The 15,935-nt window shown below is 36.3% G+C and overlaps 1 protein-coding gene across 3 annotated transcripts in view; it reads right to left on the bottom strand.

Moving 5' to 3' along the window:
• The window catches only part of Dcaf6 (DDB1 and CUL4 associated factor 6), a 117,517-nt gene that overhangs the window by 25,348 nt on the left and 76,234 nt on the right, over nt 1–15,935 (bottom strand). For 2 of the 3 annotated variants that reach the window (XM_029478272.2, XM_021161442.3), the window contains 2 exons: nt 10,971–11,030; nt 965–1,082 (listed from right to left, as the gene is read on the bottom strand). In XM_029478272.2, the coding sequence (XP_029334132.1) occupies nt 965–1,082; nt 10,971–11,030 (178 nt within the window). The remainder of the gene's footprint in view (nt 1–964; nt 1,083–10,970; nt 11,031–15,935) is intronic. The other variant, XM_021161509.3, reaches the window with a different exon arrangement.

Genomic DNA, 15,935 nt, shown 5'->3' on the forward strand with positions numbered 1-15,935 from the left:
ATAGAAAACGTTTTAAAAAGAAAGACTTTCGTTGGGTTTTAACCTCAATGGGTTAAAAATGGCAACTTAACTTTCCAATGAAAAGGGAGTGAGTAAGTAACCGCCAGCATCCCTGCTGGATAGATTGGTAAAATAACAATTAGTATAAGCAGCGAAAGGAAAATGGTGCTTCGTTGCAGTTAATAATGCTTACTATAGAGTTAAGTTTAACAAATGCAGAAGGGAGCATATTCAGTATAATTTAAATTATGTTCTAAAATGTACAACAAAAATCAGGACCATATGTTTATATACACAAACATAAAGAACAAAGATTAAAATAATTTAAATTAATGCTCTCTATAGGTGATAATATTATTGTTTGTATTTTCTATGAGAACAAACATCCCAGGATGACAAACACAATTTGCTAAATTTTTAGAGATGTAAATGCTAAGGTCTGATTTCACCTAATCTGCAGATGGGATTTACTTGATCTGTGGGTTTTATGAATTTTACTTGTTTTCTGTGCATGCAAGTGTATGTGTAACATGCACACGTGCCCCATGAAGATGTTGGGTGTCTTCCTCTACTGCTCTCCACCTATTAGCCTGAGAGTCTCTCAATGAACAGGAAGCTCATTGGTGAACTCAAGGGATCTGCCAGTCTCTCTGCCTCCCAATGCTAGGGCCACAGGCATACACAGGTATGTGCAGCAATGCTCAGCGTTTTACATGATGGCTAGGGATTCCTACTTGGGTCCTCATGACTGATAGCAAGGGCTCTCATCTACTGAGAATGATCATCTCTGCAGAGACCTCATCTGTTTAGCTACAAGTTCTTCACGGAATTTAGGACATACTACGGGTTCAAAACTAATACAGTAAATAGCAAAAAACAAGACATAAAATGAAGTACAGAAAAAGCATACTGAATACAATTGTATAAAACAGCTAAGAACATCTTTACAAAAGTGTTAACTTACCATTCATCTGTAAAGTTCAGTTTTATTGTGCTTGTAGTTGTTCCTTCTGTGCTGTAGTGCAAACTTAAAACTGGTTCACCTGTCCCTGGTTTGGGGCTCAGCCTCTCATTACTGTTATCTGAAAATTGTGTTTAAAACATTTGAAAAAGTTTCTGAAACCAGCAAAAAAAAATATGACATTTCCTAAAATTTAAAAGAACTTAAGTTAGGTTGCTGTCTAACTTTTGCTCATGTTAGGGTTCTCATTTAAAGTTCAAAGCAACATTATCAATTCTAGCTTTGTTTAGATGACTCCCTCAGATTTAGGAAACCAGACCCTTTTGATAAGGAATCAAAAGCTACTAACATGCAATGACACATTATAAACTGGTGCCTTATGTAGTAGAATACCCATGGTATATTTCTTGTTGCTTGAGCATCAGAAAGGATTAGCAGTGGCTAAAATACAAGATGAAAAGGCTCTCAACCAGCTGTTCTGAGTGCTGCAGTTAGATACTACTGAGTTCTGTGTTCTCACAGGACACTACCACAAGGACGTAGCATACTGTGCTTTGTTTTGTTTTGTTTTTTCAAAAAATTGTTTCAATGCTTTAGTATATTTCAGTTTTTATTCTTAACTAATCTTGTAAAGAAGTTATTTCTTAATAAAGGACAGTAATTTTACCTTAAAATTTTATAGGGTGTGTATAAGTGTATATATGTATATATAGTGTCTTTTTAAAAATGCAAATAAAGGTGGGCATGGTGCTCACACCTATAATCCCAGCACTTAGGGGGCTAAGACAAGAGGACCCCCAAGATGTCAAGGCCTGCCTGTGCTCTACAGTAAACACTGTAGCTGTAAACCACTGTAGGCCAGCTGGGCTACAGAGTGAGACCTTGTCTCAAAAAGGAAAAACTTCATCTTTTGGCTGGACATGGCTGCACACATCTGCAACCCCTGCATTCAAGAGGCAAAGACAAGTGGATTGCTCCAAATATGACTACAACATGGTACACATAGTGAGTTCTAAGACAGCCAAGGAAATTTAGCTTAGTAAGACCCTGTGTCTAAATTAATCCCTTAATTAAACAAAATGGCAAATAATGTCAAAGAAATTGTAGAGATTATTCAAAGCTCTCTCCCCCAAATAGCAAAAAGATATTCAAGGACAAAATGAAGTAGAACTTTAAAACTTCCTATTTGGATAGTCATTGACATCTTGCAGAAACATGAGAATACACAGAGAATAGAAATGGACACAAAGCCAAGTATCAGACCCTTTGGCTAGCTGTCTCCAGAGAGAAAACTCATCTGTGGTATCTCTCTCTCTCTCTCTCTCTCTCTCTCTCTCTCTCTCTCTTTGGCATCCATTGCATGACTAATGTAACAATGAGCTACTTTTCCGAGAATAAATCTCAACTTTAAAAATCCAGGTTACTCACACATTTTCTGCTTTTTACAACAGCATCAAGAGAGGGTCATTGGTCAACACAGAGTTTCCCCTTACTCTTTAGTTATGCCACAGATTTTCATCCCACTGATGACAGAGCCATTATTGCTCTAAGGTTGCTGTACCTGGGTTATGGCCAATGCCTGGGATGATCAAAGACACAGGCAGAGCTGGAGCTGGTCTTTTACAGAGTATCTTATAAAATACTTTGTACTTATTTTCCCACTAAGGTAAAGAAGGAATGGAGGGTGTGGTGGCACACATCGTTAAGCCCACACCTGGGAGGCAGAGGTAGGTAGATCTGAGTTCAAGGTCAGCCTGGTCTATATTGTAAGTTCCAGGACAGCCAAGGCTACACAGTGAGACTCTTTCCTGAGGAGAAGAAACAGGAAGGCCATTTAAGAGATATTATGCTGTATTCTTAGAGGACCTGAGTTAAACTATCACAACCCAGGTTAGATTGCACATAACTTCTTAAAACTTTAGTTCCAGAAAAGCCAACACCACTCTTCTAACCTCCCAACCACACCCCTGTCCAAACAAAACCAAACCAGAACCACAAACCCCAAGCAAAACCAAAAAAATCTTGTTTTTGAAGAAAATAAAGACAATTACATAAATTCATATGCTACAGAAATACAGTAAACCAAAGCAAGGAAATGAGAGAACAGTGCTGAAACATTTCGAGAACATTTGTACGACACCCAGCCAACCTCTCCCCAGCAAGAAGTCTCCAGGCAATTAAAATTCATGACTTTTTCCTAGAGTCATCTACTACAAAATTATTCAAACACCGTCATAACATGAAGCAATCTTCATATAATCATAACATGAGTACAGCTGATTAATATTGCTCCTTTCAACTCTAAATGAACTTATCAACCTTGGCTTCAACTGGCCAACCACTATACAAATGGAATGGACTCTTTCATTGGGTTCTCAACCTTCAGACTCCCAAGTTTAGAACTTATTTCTAACTTTCCTCTTCCTACTCTTTTAGCATAATGCTGCTTTGCGTGACTACATACAGTTTATTAAGATGGGTTTTCTCCGAATGTCAATCCCTTAGCTGAGGATGGAGGTAATTTGGGGGCTGAGGAAATGTCTCAGAGGTTAAGAGCACTGGCTGCTCTTAAAGAGAACCTGGCTTTGATTGATAAAGAGGACTTAGCATTGATATGTAAGTTCACAACCATCTGTAACTCCAGTTCCAGGGATTCCAGTGCCTCCCTTGGCACCAGGCACACACATGCATATACAATGCAATAATAAAATAAAATTTGAAAATGGATATAATTTACTGTGATAAAATACATATTTTGAGCTAATTTTTTAAAAAAGAAAAATTCTTTAAAGACCTACAAATTGGGGCTGGAGAGATGGCTCAGTGGTTAAGAGCACTGACTGCTCTTCCAGAGGTCCCGAGTTCCATTCCCAGTGACCACATGATGGCTCACAACCATCTGTAATGGGACTGGGAGCCCTCTTCTGGTGTGTCTGGAGAGCGACCGTGTACTCACATACATAAAATAAATAAATAAATAAATCTTTTAAAAAATAAGACCTACAAATTAATGTTTTGTTTTTATATTATTTAAAGGATACTTAGAAGCATTTAGGTTTCCTCTACTTTGTTTAGTTGTTTTAAATTAGAACAGCAAGCACATCCTAAAAATTATTTCAAAGCCATACTCATTACACAATATATAGATCTTTCTTCAATACTTATCATGCTGTATGCTTTGTCTTCACAGTCAGATGAGGCAGAACACCTTAGTCATTTCATTCCAAATAACCAACCAGTAAATAGTAAACCTAACAAATACACTAGAATTTAAAATATACTGTTTATAGATGTGTTCTGGGATGGTAAATACTGAACTAATATTTCTCATTAATATACAGGCTTTAAATATTTGCTATTTACTAAAAATTTAAAAATTCATTATATAATTAGTGACTACTTAGAATAAATACCATTTGAGCCAGACATGGTAGTGGCGGTAAGCCCAGCTACTTAAGAGGTGGAGGCAGAATGACATCCAGCCTGAGGGCAGGCTAGTCACTTCAATTCTGTTATTAAAAAAATACAGAGAGAATGGAAAGCAGGACATAATGTAACTATAATCTCAAAAAATAAAAATTATAAAAAGTTGTAAGAAAGGGTAAGGGATTAGTGTATTGCTTAGTGTACTGCCTGGTGTCAATCGTGAGTGTTGTATAAATAAAACTAATATAATATTCTCATGACATTATTAAAATTTCAAGCCGGGCGTGGTGGCGCACACCTTTAGTCCCAGCATTTGGGAGGCAAAGGCAGGCAGATTTCTGAGTTCAAGGCCAGCCTAATCTACAGAGTGAGTTCCAGGATAGCCAGGGCTACACAGAGAAACCCTGTCTCGAAAAACAAAAAACAAAACAAAACAACAACAACAAAATCAATTTGTTATACTATACAAGTATGAGTCTAAAAGAAATATTTAATTCATGACAAATCCACTTTTTTCCACTTCGTAATCTACTGCAGAAGATTCAGTCAAATCAGTTTTCCTATGTGTGACTACCCACTAAGTCTCCTATACAGATCAGTGTTTTAACTCCACAGGAAACCTATTTACATAAAATGACATACTTTTTTTTTAGCCTTTACTTAACAATTATCACTGTAATAAGTATAAAACAATTTGCTCAATCATGACAAAGACTTAAACGTATACAAAATTATTTCTTATGCCCTTCCCCAAATTAACTCTTCAAAAGAATTTTTTAAAAAACTAAAATAAGGGGGCGTGGTGGTGTACATCTGTGATCCCAGCACTGGCAATGCAGAAGCAGCGGATTCCGGATTTCAGGCCTGGTCATATGTGTGTGTGTGTGTGTATACATATGTGTGTGGGTATGTATGTATATATATGTATATATATGTGAATTTTTCCTTTTAGGATAATAAGCATTAGAAATTAGATACAAAAAGGACACCTGAAGTTCTCATTAAAATGTATTGTCTTTCTAGGCGTGCAACTCAGGCCTGTTGTCTCAGGTGCTCAGGAATACTTGAATTTAGTTTAGGACCACAATGGAGAACATTCCGAATTCTCAACACTTAAGAAAAGATATATCATTCAAAGGGGATCTTGGTGGTGCATACCTTTAATCCCAGCATTGGAGAGGTGTAGGCAGGTGGTCCTATGTGAGTTCAATGACAACCTGGTCTACATAGCAAGATTTAGATCAGTTAGGGCTACACAGTGAGAGGGATCTATCTCAAATAAAAGAATATGTATGATTATATATTATATATGTATATTATAAGCATTACATATGTATATTTATATGTACATATTTATAATATACACATATATTTTTGTTGTAAATATAGGTCACTGTAGCTATATAATATATAATAGATGCATATAACATATATTTTGATGTTTAACATGGATGTTAAACATCCATATATTTGCCCACAACTTTAAATTTTGTGAATGTGTCCTTGTATATACTAAGTAAGAGCTATATCCTCTATCCTTAATTACTACTTTCTATACATTTTTCATTTTTTGAGATTATAATTATATTATACCTCCTTTCCTTTTTCTACATTATCTTAATGAGAGACTATTATATATGTGTGTGTAAATATATATTAAAATTATATATCATATGTAATTTTTTTCTAGGCACCTTGCAGATACAATGGTGCTTTGTCCATAATTAGCAAAGGAGAGCAAAGGAGAGTTGTGAATATAAGAAACTATTTTATTCAAATAACAATGTCTGTTTTTCATTTTTCTCTATCATTTTATTTAGAAAGCATATTGGTGGGCTGCTGAGATGGCTCAGTGGTTAAGAACACTGGCTGCACTTTCTGAGTTCAATTCCCAGCAATCACATGGTGGCTCACAATATAAACACCTATAAAGGGATTTGATACTCTCTTTTGGATGTAGGTAGACATGTAGACAAGAGTACTCCTACATGAATAAATAATTAAAAAAAAAAAAGAAAGCATATTGATTAAAGAAATAAAACAAGTGAGACAAAGTCAGGGGTGTAGATACACTCTTGTAGTCCCAGCCATCTTGGAGGCTAAAATGGGACTGAGCACAAGACTTCGGCCTGGACAACAAGGCCAGACCTCTGACTACACATTTGCTTTCCTTTTCATACTTAGGAAGAGATACTATTCTTCTTTTAAAATGTGTATTTATCATCACCTAGGTGACCGGGTGCTTTCTATATCTTTTAACGTCCCCATAGTAGTTCTGAGATATTTTTTTGGTGGGGGTAATTACCAAAGACAAAAAGGCTACTAATAACACTTTCCAGTTTCAATGAATTGATCTTACTGATGAAATTTTTTAATAATTATATACATTTATATCACTGGCTATTCGTGCAGCAGATAAGAAGGTAAAGTTTATATCATGAATATAGAGTCCTCATGTGAGTTAATATCTCCTTGAAGAAGTGAACAAGTTCTTCCTTAGAGGATTGTATACATTACTGGTAGGCTAAGCTGTTACCAACCAAATATGGTTTCCTTAGCTTTCCTAGCTTTCCCATTGGACATCTGTCTTCAATGTGCTTCTGCTTTTACTCCTCCCCTCCCCCTTTTTTGGCAATGCACAGAAGAGCATATGACCAAGTGACTCAAAACTTCTTTCCTCATAACTTACCTCAGTCTCCCCTACCTCTCTCACTTTCGCTCCCTCCCTCCCCTTAGATGTATTTTAAGGACAAGGTTTCATTATGCAGACCTGGCTGGCCTGGAACTCACAAGAGATCTACCAGTCTGTGCTTCCCAAGTCCTGGCATTAAAGACACATGCCACCATGCCCAGCCCATAAATACTCCTTAATAGCAAGAGAAAACATTCTAAGATACCTCAAAGCCAACATGTGAAGGATGTCTATACAGACCCTTTCCCCTACAGCTATCTGTTTTTCCTGAAAGCTCTATCTTATGGTTTACTATAATCTTACCAAGATACATAGACATCATTTTCTCAATCTCTGGCTATCGAGTTTCAAAGTATCACATACTATTACCCCAGTTGTTGTCATAATTATCATATTGTCAATCTACCCCAAGCCAGAATTCTATTTATTCTACTCACAAAGATTGTTAAGCTTTACTTATTTCCCACCCTACTGCCTTAGACTGGATTTTTCACTGTCTCTTACCTGGGTTATTACAATATTTTTTATATGCTCTTACTCTCTTATCCTCCATTCATTCTTATATATTACCCAAATGAAAATTTCAGAATGTAAACCTGGTTATTAGGCTGAATTTTCTAAACTGAAATAATTTCTATAGCGCTGATCATTTAATGAATTAATCTGCTTATTTTAAAATACTGTTAATGGGCATGATGGCACACCTTTAATCCTGGCCCGGCACATGAAGCAAAGGCATGTGACTTGATCTCTGAAAGTTCCAGGACAGCCTGGTCTACATAAAGATTTCCAGGCTAGCCAAGACTACATAGTGAGACCCTATATAGACAACAACAACAACAACAAAAACCAACCACAAGCCTCCTTCCCCCAAAACACCCCAACAAAATATTGGTATATTTTGATATAAAATGATACAAATATGGAATTGATAAAATTCTATACACTGCATATATATGTGTGTGTATATATATATATATATATATACACATTAAAAAATTGGGGAAAGCAGAAGCATATTGAAGACATATATATATATACATATATATGTATATGTGTGTATATATATATCACATATAAATACATATATATGTGATAATGACTAAAAAGATCACATATAGACTATGGAGAGAGGTATACATGAAACAATCCTCCAAACAAATATATGACTGCAAATCTAATGAGAGTCATTAACAAGACCACAAAATGAGAAAAGACAAAATACTATATACTGGAAGGCCATATTTTTGAGATATTGACACTTAAAGGATAAGCAGAAGGCGCTTAAGTTTGGGAGTGGGAACAGTGTGTAAGCCACCTGAGAGAGAGTAAGGAGCGGAGTGTCAGCACACCGCAGGCAACTTGGCAATGATCAAAAGTCTGGTTAGGAAGATAAAGACCAGCTCATGTTTGGCTTTTAAGACATGGCATGGACACACACACACACACACACACACACACTTTTCAAAGGTTCACTCAGTTTGCTAGTAGAGAATACACAGTGGCATGAATAGCCAAAAGAAAGTTATTACATTAATTAGACCAAAAGAGAAAGACTAGTGACAAGCAGGCTGTCCTAACTTTTTTTTTTTTTTTTTAAGATTTATTTATTATGTATACAGCACTCTGTCTGCATGTGTACCTGGATACCAGAAGAGGGCACCAGATCTCATTATAGATAGTTATATGATTGCTGAGACTTAAACTCATGACCTCTGGAAGAGCCAATGTTCTTATGAGCCATCCATCTCTCCAGCCTGACTCCCATCTTAACTTCTGTAGTCAGTTAACACATATTACCATAGGTAAACTCGTGTGCTTAGGTTATTTCCCATTATTAGGACATTTCTGTTCATGGGCTTTATCACAAAACTACAACAGCTGTTTACAATGTAGTTTCTGCCAAACACATTTGATATTTGACCTTATAAAAACATCTCTGTTAATACAACTACATGGTAAATCACATTACATGGGCCCAAAACAAAGATCCTTCTAATTTCTATCTCTAAGCTAGCCAACCTAACTAAATGGCACCCCCATTCATCCAGACACTGAGGCTAAAACTGTGTAGGTTAAACTTGAGTCTTCTCTTTTTTATATCTCAGAACCATATATAAATGAAGTGCCAACTAAATTAGGTATAATATTCAATGTAAGTCTATAGAAATTATTCCATATGGTTAACTAAACATGAATCTGGCTATAGTGTTATATAATATGATGCTATAATTGTATCCCATTTTATTACTGTGTAAAGATAAAATATGCTTAATTTTGTATGTCTCACATTTAGTTATTTTTTTTCTTTTCCTACCTCCTGCCTCATTTTTCTCATTGTATTTTGCCTTTTTTTTGACACAGATTTTCAATCTTACTCATGGTGACTTTTCTGCATCTGTTTCCTGAGTGCTGATTAAAGGCAAGAACTACCACACCTAGATTTATTTATTTTTATTTTTTTTTTAGATTATTTTTTAAGATCAGGTTTACAAATAAATGATTTAAGACTGAAGGTACACAAGTTTCTAAAATGTTTTAAATTTAGTTTTTGAACATTTCTCTAAGAAGATTACAATCAGATTCTACAGCAAAATTGATTCCCTTACTCAATGAACTGGTGAGTCCTGCATTTGCCGCCTTTCAGCCTGTCAAGTCTATGGATTTCAAGCTTATTCATAATTTTTAAAAAGAAATTTGTGAAATTTATTAGCTACCCATTTGACCTTTTCAATTGAGATAAATGAAATCAAGCTGGTGAGTTGGGTCAGCAGTAAAGGTGCTTGCAGCCAAGCCGGACCTGAGTTCAATCCCTGGAACCCATATAATGAAAGGAAAGAACTGACCCCTGATCACTTTCTTCTGATCACTAAGACTGCACCATGGCATGACCCTGATACACACACATACCACACACACACACACACACATACATACATACATACATACATACATAAACAAATAAGTAAATTCAAGTTATTCCTTGTTGCTTAATATCGGTAACATTGTTATATCAGAGTGCTTAGAACCCTTTAGAGAATTCGGAGTTGAGATCATAAGAAATTTGCCTTTAATTCTAAAGCAAGCACTACAGCTTCCTACAGTCTCCCCTGCACTCTCCTTTCCATGGACCTCTTTTTTGTCAAAATGTTCTCCTTTCCCAGTTCTCTCCACAATGGATCAAATCTGCTAGTAATAAAGTTTGACTGATAAACCTGTTGACTGCATATTGTTCTCCTCAAGCCTGTGAGTCTGAGTCTATACCTTTGTTAACTTCAAAAAAGTACCATTGGAAATGAAAGAGCGAGCGTTTCCCTGCTGAGTGTCCAGCTTCCCATCTACCTCTGGGTTTATGAGCATAGAGCTTAAAATTGGGATGGCAGCATTCCTGTAATCCCGGGACACAGGAGAAAGGCTAAGCAAAACCACTGGTAGTTCAAGGCCAACTTGGGCTACATAGAAGACCTTGTCTCCATCATCAGTTAAGTATGACACAAAACTAAGTGGCATTACCATAACAACCTGGAAATGTGTAATATCACTATATTCAAATAGCTTCTAAATGAGCAATGGGGCAATATCCTAACCTTACATAGTTCTATATGATTTTATGATTTTAAATTATATTATATTCATTACCAACTGTTAAAGGACAGACTTCAAAGTTGTTATAAAAATGCCAAAGGCAGAAATGACCTCACACAGAACATAATCTGTTTAGGCCAAAAGAGCCCTTTGTGCACAAAACCACACAGGAAAATTTAGTCCATAAAATAGTGACTGAAGACCACAATCAAAATGATACACTAAGCAAAAGCAAGGAAGAACTTTGTCTAAGAATTGCAATAAAACTATGGTGGATGGGCATAGCGCATCTCCTGTTGCACGCACCCTGTTGCTCATCAAGTGACATGGATCCGAGCTGTTTGTTAACCACAGAAGAAGGAGAATCTGAAACAAAAATGAGATTTCAACTTAAAAGTAAGCAGCAGAAAACTGCACAGCAATGTCATGATAATCTCTAAGCTTAAGAAACAAATGGATAAGGGTGGGGAGAGAAGTAAGCACTGTGGCGTGTGTCCAAGCAGTGAGGAAGCAGGGCCATGTGCTTAAGGCGTTATTCCAGGCAAGCATTAGCAAGCTTGAGGAGGAGTTGAAAAAACCACTATTGTACTTCCATGCACATACCTTTAATATAATTCATCTAGCACAGATCAAGTGCCAGAGAGATAATTAGAAATAGGGTATTTCCTCTAAACAGAAGATATCCTGCCCTTAAAAAAACAAAACAACCCTCCCTCACCAGCTCTTAGAACGGCTTTCATCCTGCTTTGGGAGACTGAAGGCATGAAATGAGATGCTCACTAGACTTTGTGAGATGCTGTTTGCTATACCATGGACTGAATAAGGAGTCAGGATGTTCAATAACAGAAAGTGGTTTATAGGGGAAATATTCAATGAATTAAATACCTTTAAGGAAACATGTAACTTTAAGAACTCTATGGTATATTGTGCATAATGAAACTATACTCTGAAAGCTTAGGCTTCTTTATAGAGGTACCTGGTAGAAAAAGAAAAGCAAGAAGAACGCTTAATGGTCTGTGCTTTCTTTTTTCTACTTTGGCTTCAAATAGTACAACTCTATTTTGACCTTTTGGACACATTGAGTCTCTATTTTAGAATTCATTACATTATTGAGTTCTAGTTTTTAGAAACATTGGTATACATCAGCATACTGAAATGGAAAGACTATTTGTCTGGTGTTAGCAAGCCTTAATTCTGATAATCAGCAACAGTTTTAGGCAGATGCTTCTTTCTCCCTTATAAGCACAGGAATGTAGTACTTTAACACATCTCTTGACAGCTGACTTGACACAAGTGGAAAATTTCACAGCTAACATCCTGCAATAGAATGCAGTCAGAATATAGATACATTAAAAGTACTGCATAAAATTACCTTGATGTTTGCATCAAATGTACAGAAAGCACAAAGTAATATGCTGCTTAGTCCTGAATACTCCCCACCTCCACACACCTTATTAGTTATAAGACAATATTTCCCCAAACCTGCTACTTCTGGTCCCAACCATTCTTAGACAAAGGATACCCACCAGAGAGAAGCCCCAGTGCCCCAGCAGAGCTACAGCAAAGAGGGAAAGTATGGGTACCAAACACAGATTCATATCACATGTAAAAGTGATTCCTAATTTCTAAGGTCGTTTCCCTAGTTCTTAGTGAATGCTGTTAATAAGGCATGCCTGGCCAAGCACCGGCTATGTTAATAATAACTTTTCATTTTCCCCAAACAGGTATTAAGTAAAGATCATCCTTAGCTGAATAGCTAAGGAAATACATCCTGCTTTTGTTCTAAATTTACACCATTCCATTGCTTCCATTTGTAGTCTGAAGCCTGCTACCAGCACCATGTCTATTGACCTCAAGTCTTCCATCTTCTAATGTCATTCAGCTTGCTCAGAGAATTAGACAAACCATAACATTAAGGTCTGAAGCTTTTACCATCTTTACCAATCATCTCTTCACCAGACTATGTGGTTACAAGTCTACTATGCAAGAAAGCAAGTGGGAATGGTAATGTTTATTGGTTCCTTAGTCTACCATATCTTTCTTTTCAAAATGATTTCTTGGGTATTCATTTTAGATCTGACATTGCCACCTGTATTATTTTGAAAAACAGACAATTTACTCTTTAGAAGTAAAGTTATACTTTTTAAAGCAAAGCAAAGTCAATTTATTAAACACTGGAAAAATACCCTTCAGAGTCTTTTACAAATTATAGTTCATCCCTCTGGATTCGTTACACATTTCCCCATGTTCTCCTTTAATAATTAAAGGCTCCAAGACAACTCTAAAGCCACTAAGAAATGCACTTCACAAATAATTTGTTTTTCTATACATCATGAAATACATACATCTTCTGGAAGTAAAATGTATCTTTTTCTTTCAATAAAACTTAGAAAGTATCACTAAAAACTAAACATCTTTAATGCTCACTGTTATGAAACTATAGTCTTACAACATTTAAAACAAGTAATAAAGCTTACATTAAACTAACAACAACAAAACCCCATTTTAACTAAAACATCTCCATTGTTTTAGCTGTTTTAGCCTGTCACAATTGTGCGTTTCTAAGAATTACTTGTGATTTGGACTACTGTGTGTGGAAATGCACATGCTACAGCAAGCTCATACATGGAAGTTAGAAGACAACTTGTGAGAGTCAGTTCTCTCCACAATGTGGGTCCTGAAAACTGAACTCTAGCTGTTAACTTGCCACCAGGGCCTTCACCGTGCACTTAGCCATCTCACTTGCCTAACATCTTTTAAAGGTTGATACTTGTGACTCTTGGCTATTACACTTACTTTATTTATAATCTTAGGGACAGACAATTCTTTTTAGAATTATTATTTTCCTGGAACATAAATATGTGAAGTGGCACACTTTTCTATTACTAGGTGTCCACAAATGCCTATAGCTCCTGTTACATAAATACTTCCAATATTAACACTGTGACCATCAGAATAGCAAGTACCAACTCAATCCTGCAGCTGGTTGTATATCCTGCTCCATATTTCTGTAAAATATTTTAGAAGGCATTATCACAAAATAAAAGCCAGAATATATGGTCTACTACTTAAAGCAGTATGATAAGTAAACACATTTAAAATATTTAAAATTATATTAAAGGTAGGAAAAATGTTAAGCAATATTTCATTCAGTACTAAGCTCAATATATATATTCATTTATGTGTATAGTATTTACTTTGTGTATTCTATTTTCACATAGTATATTGTTTACTCTTTATTTCTCCCAAGTCTGCACTTTGATATTGAGTAAATCCTTCAGTCAGTTAACACCAGAACTTTTCCAATTGTAGAATAACAAAAAGTTACAATCTATCATATAACAAAACTTCTTCAGCCATATTTCCTAGGTTTGAATGGCTTTTCCTTCACTAATATTGTCATCCTGGACAAATTATTCTAATTGTTTTATGTTTCATTTCTATATCTACAAAGAAGTATGCAGAATATTTTTGAGGACTAATGAGATAATCCTTGTAAGCTACTCAACATACGGGAAAGAATCAGTTAATTCAACTACTACCTCCCTGCCTTTCAGGGCTACTCTACTCACTGAAAAAGAATGATGCAAATTTTCTTCAAACTACGGGGTATATATTCATTTAATTATACTTTAAAACCTAAGATTCACAACTGTTTTCCTCAGATCTCTAAACACTTAAGGTAATTAACAAAGGTTTGCAGAATTAGGTCAGAATCATGTCTGATTTATTAATTATGTACAAAAGCTAAAACATGAACCAGTGTGTCTATCTCAGATTGATCGAGCACTGCAGGGAAGCTAATAGTGTAACAGAGCTTGCTTGCACAGGATAGGTTAAATGCTGATTTTTTCCAATATGGCTCAGTTTTGAAAAGCCCTTTTCCAAAAATAATCATCAATGTTTTACACCCTTTTGGGGTATAAAAGTTACTTTTTTTCCAATTGGCAAAACCGTGCCATAAGTGAAAAAACAGTTCCTACCTGACCCTCTCTAGGCTGGCTCCATGCTCCAGTGGGCTCTGTGGTGGTTGGGCAAGTACCAGTAGATTCCACAGGGTGTTGTCACTCTGAGCAGGAGCCAGCAACCCATGCATGACTTCAGGGGACCTGAAATGGAAAGAGAGACCTGGGCTTTTAAAGCAGCCGTATACTGAATGCCTTTGCGGCAGCTACTTGGGGCGTTCATTTGATAAATGCACCAATAGCTCTTTCCGAATCCTCAATGCTGTGTCTACCTGAACTGGTCTGGATACGAAGAAATTCTGAAGAGATGCGATATACTACAAATCAGATGGGATTCTCTCACAAGTATTAAGAACTATATATTTATCTATCCCGTCTCTATGGATCTCCATTAACCAGGGTAGGCTACATTACCTAAATAATATATTATAAGTAAGATGGTACTCTCTCACAAGTATTAAAAACTGTATGTACACATTGTCTATCCTATCTTTATGTCATCTGTTACATGGGGTAGGCTATACCTAAATAAACTGGAAACTTGGAAAGTCACAGACAATAGCCAAATGAACTGCCCAAGCTCATGTAGTCATATGGTAAAGGACAAGATTTCAACTAGTCTCAGACCCAGATAATGATGAGATAAAGAAGAAGGAAAAAAAAAGTTTTTTAGGATAAAAAAAAAGTACCTCTAAACCTGACTGAGTCTGATTTACAAGACTCAAACCAGTGGAAGCGATTCCTTGCAAGTTCTGAGCCACAAGTATCTCAAGTTCCTCTGAGCTACATACATGTGCTGTAGTCCACCTCAAGCCCCCAGATCTAATCAAGCTGGCTAGTGCTAGCACATGCTTATCATCTCAGCACTCAGAAGAACAAGGACAGCAAACTCAAGGCCAGCCTGAGCTAGGCAGCAAGAACATATCTCAAATCCTAAATAAGAAAACCAAATAGCCTGCCTCTATTTCTAGCTAGCACTCAGGGAGATGAGAAGAGAGACTATAAGTTTGGAAGCATCTGAGGGTGCATAATGAGATCCTGTCTCAAAATACTGCTAACAACAAAACCACTGTTTTTTATAAGTTATGTTGTATTTCCTGAAAGAAAATGAGGTGTATTATAATCCTAAATGACTTGTGGTCTATTTTTTAACTTCTAGAAGAAAAATGTACCCCAAAAAACCTAAAATGGGAGGCTGGAGAGAGAGCTCTGTGGTTAAGAGAACTTGCTGCTCTTGCTGGGGGCTGAGGTTAGGTTCCTATCACCCATGTTGGGTGGCTCACAGTCACCTCAAACCCCAGTTCCA

The sequence above is a fragment of the Mus caroli genome, unplaced genomic scaffold (genome assembly GCF_978045245.1).
Source record: "Mus caroli unplaced genomic scaffold, Mus_caroli_1 scaffold_1, whole genome shotgun sequence".
Classification (NCBI taxonomy): Eukaryota; Metazoa; Chordata; class Mammalia; order Rodentia; family Muridae; genus Mus; species Mus caroli.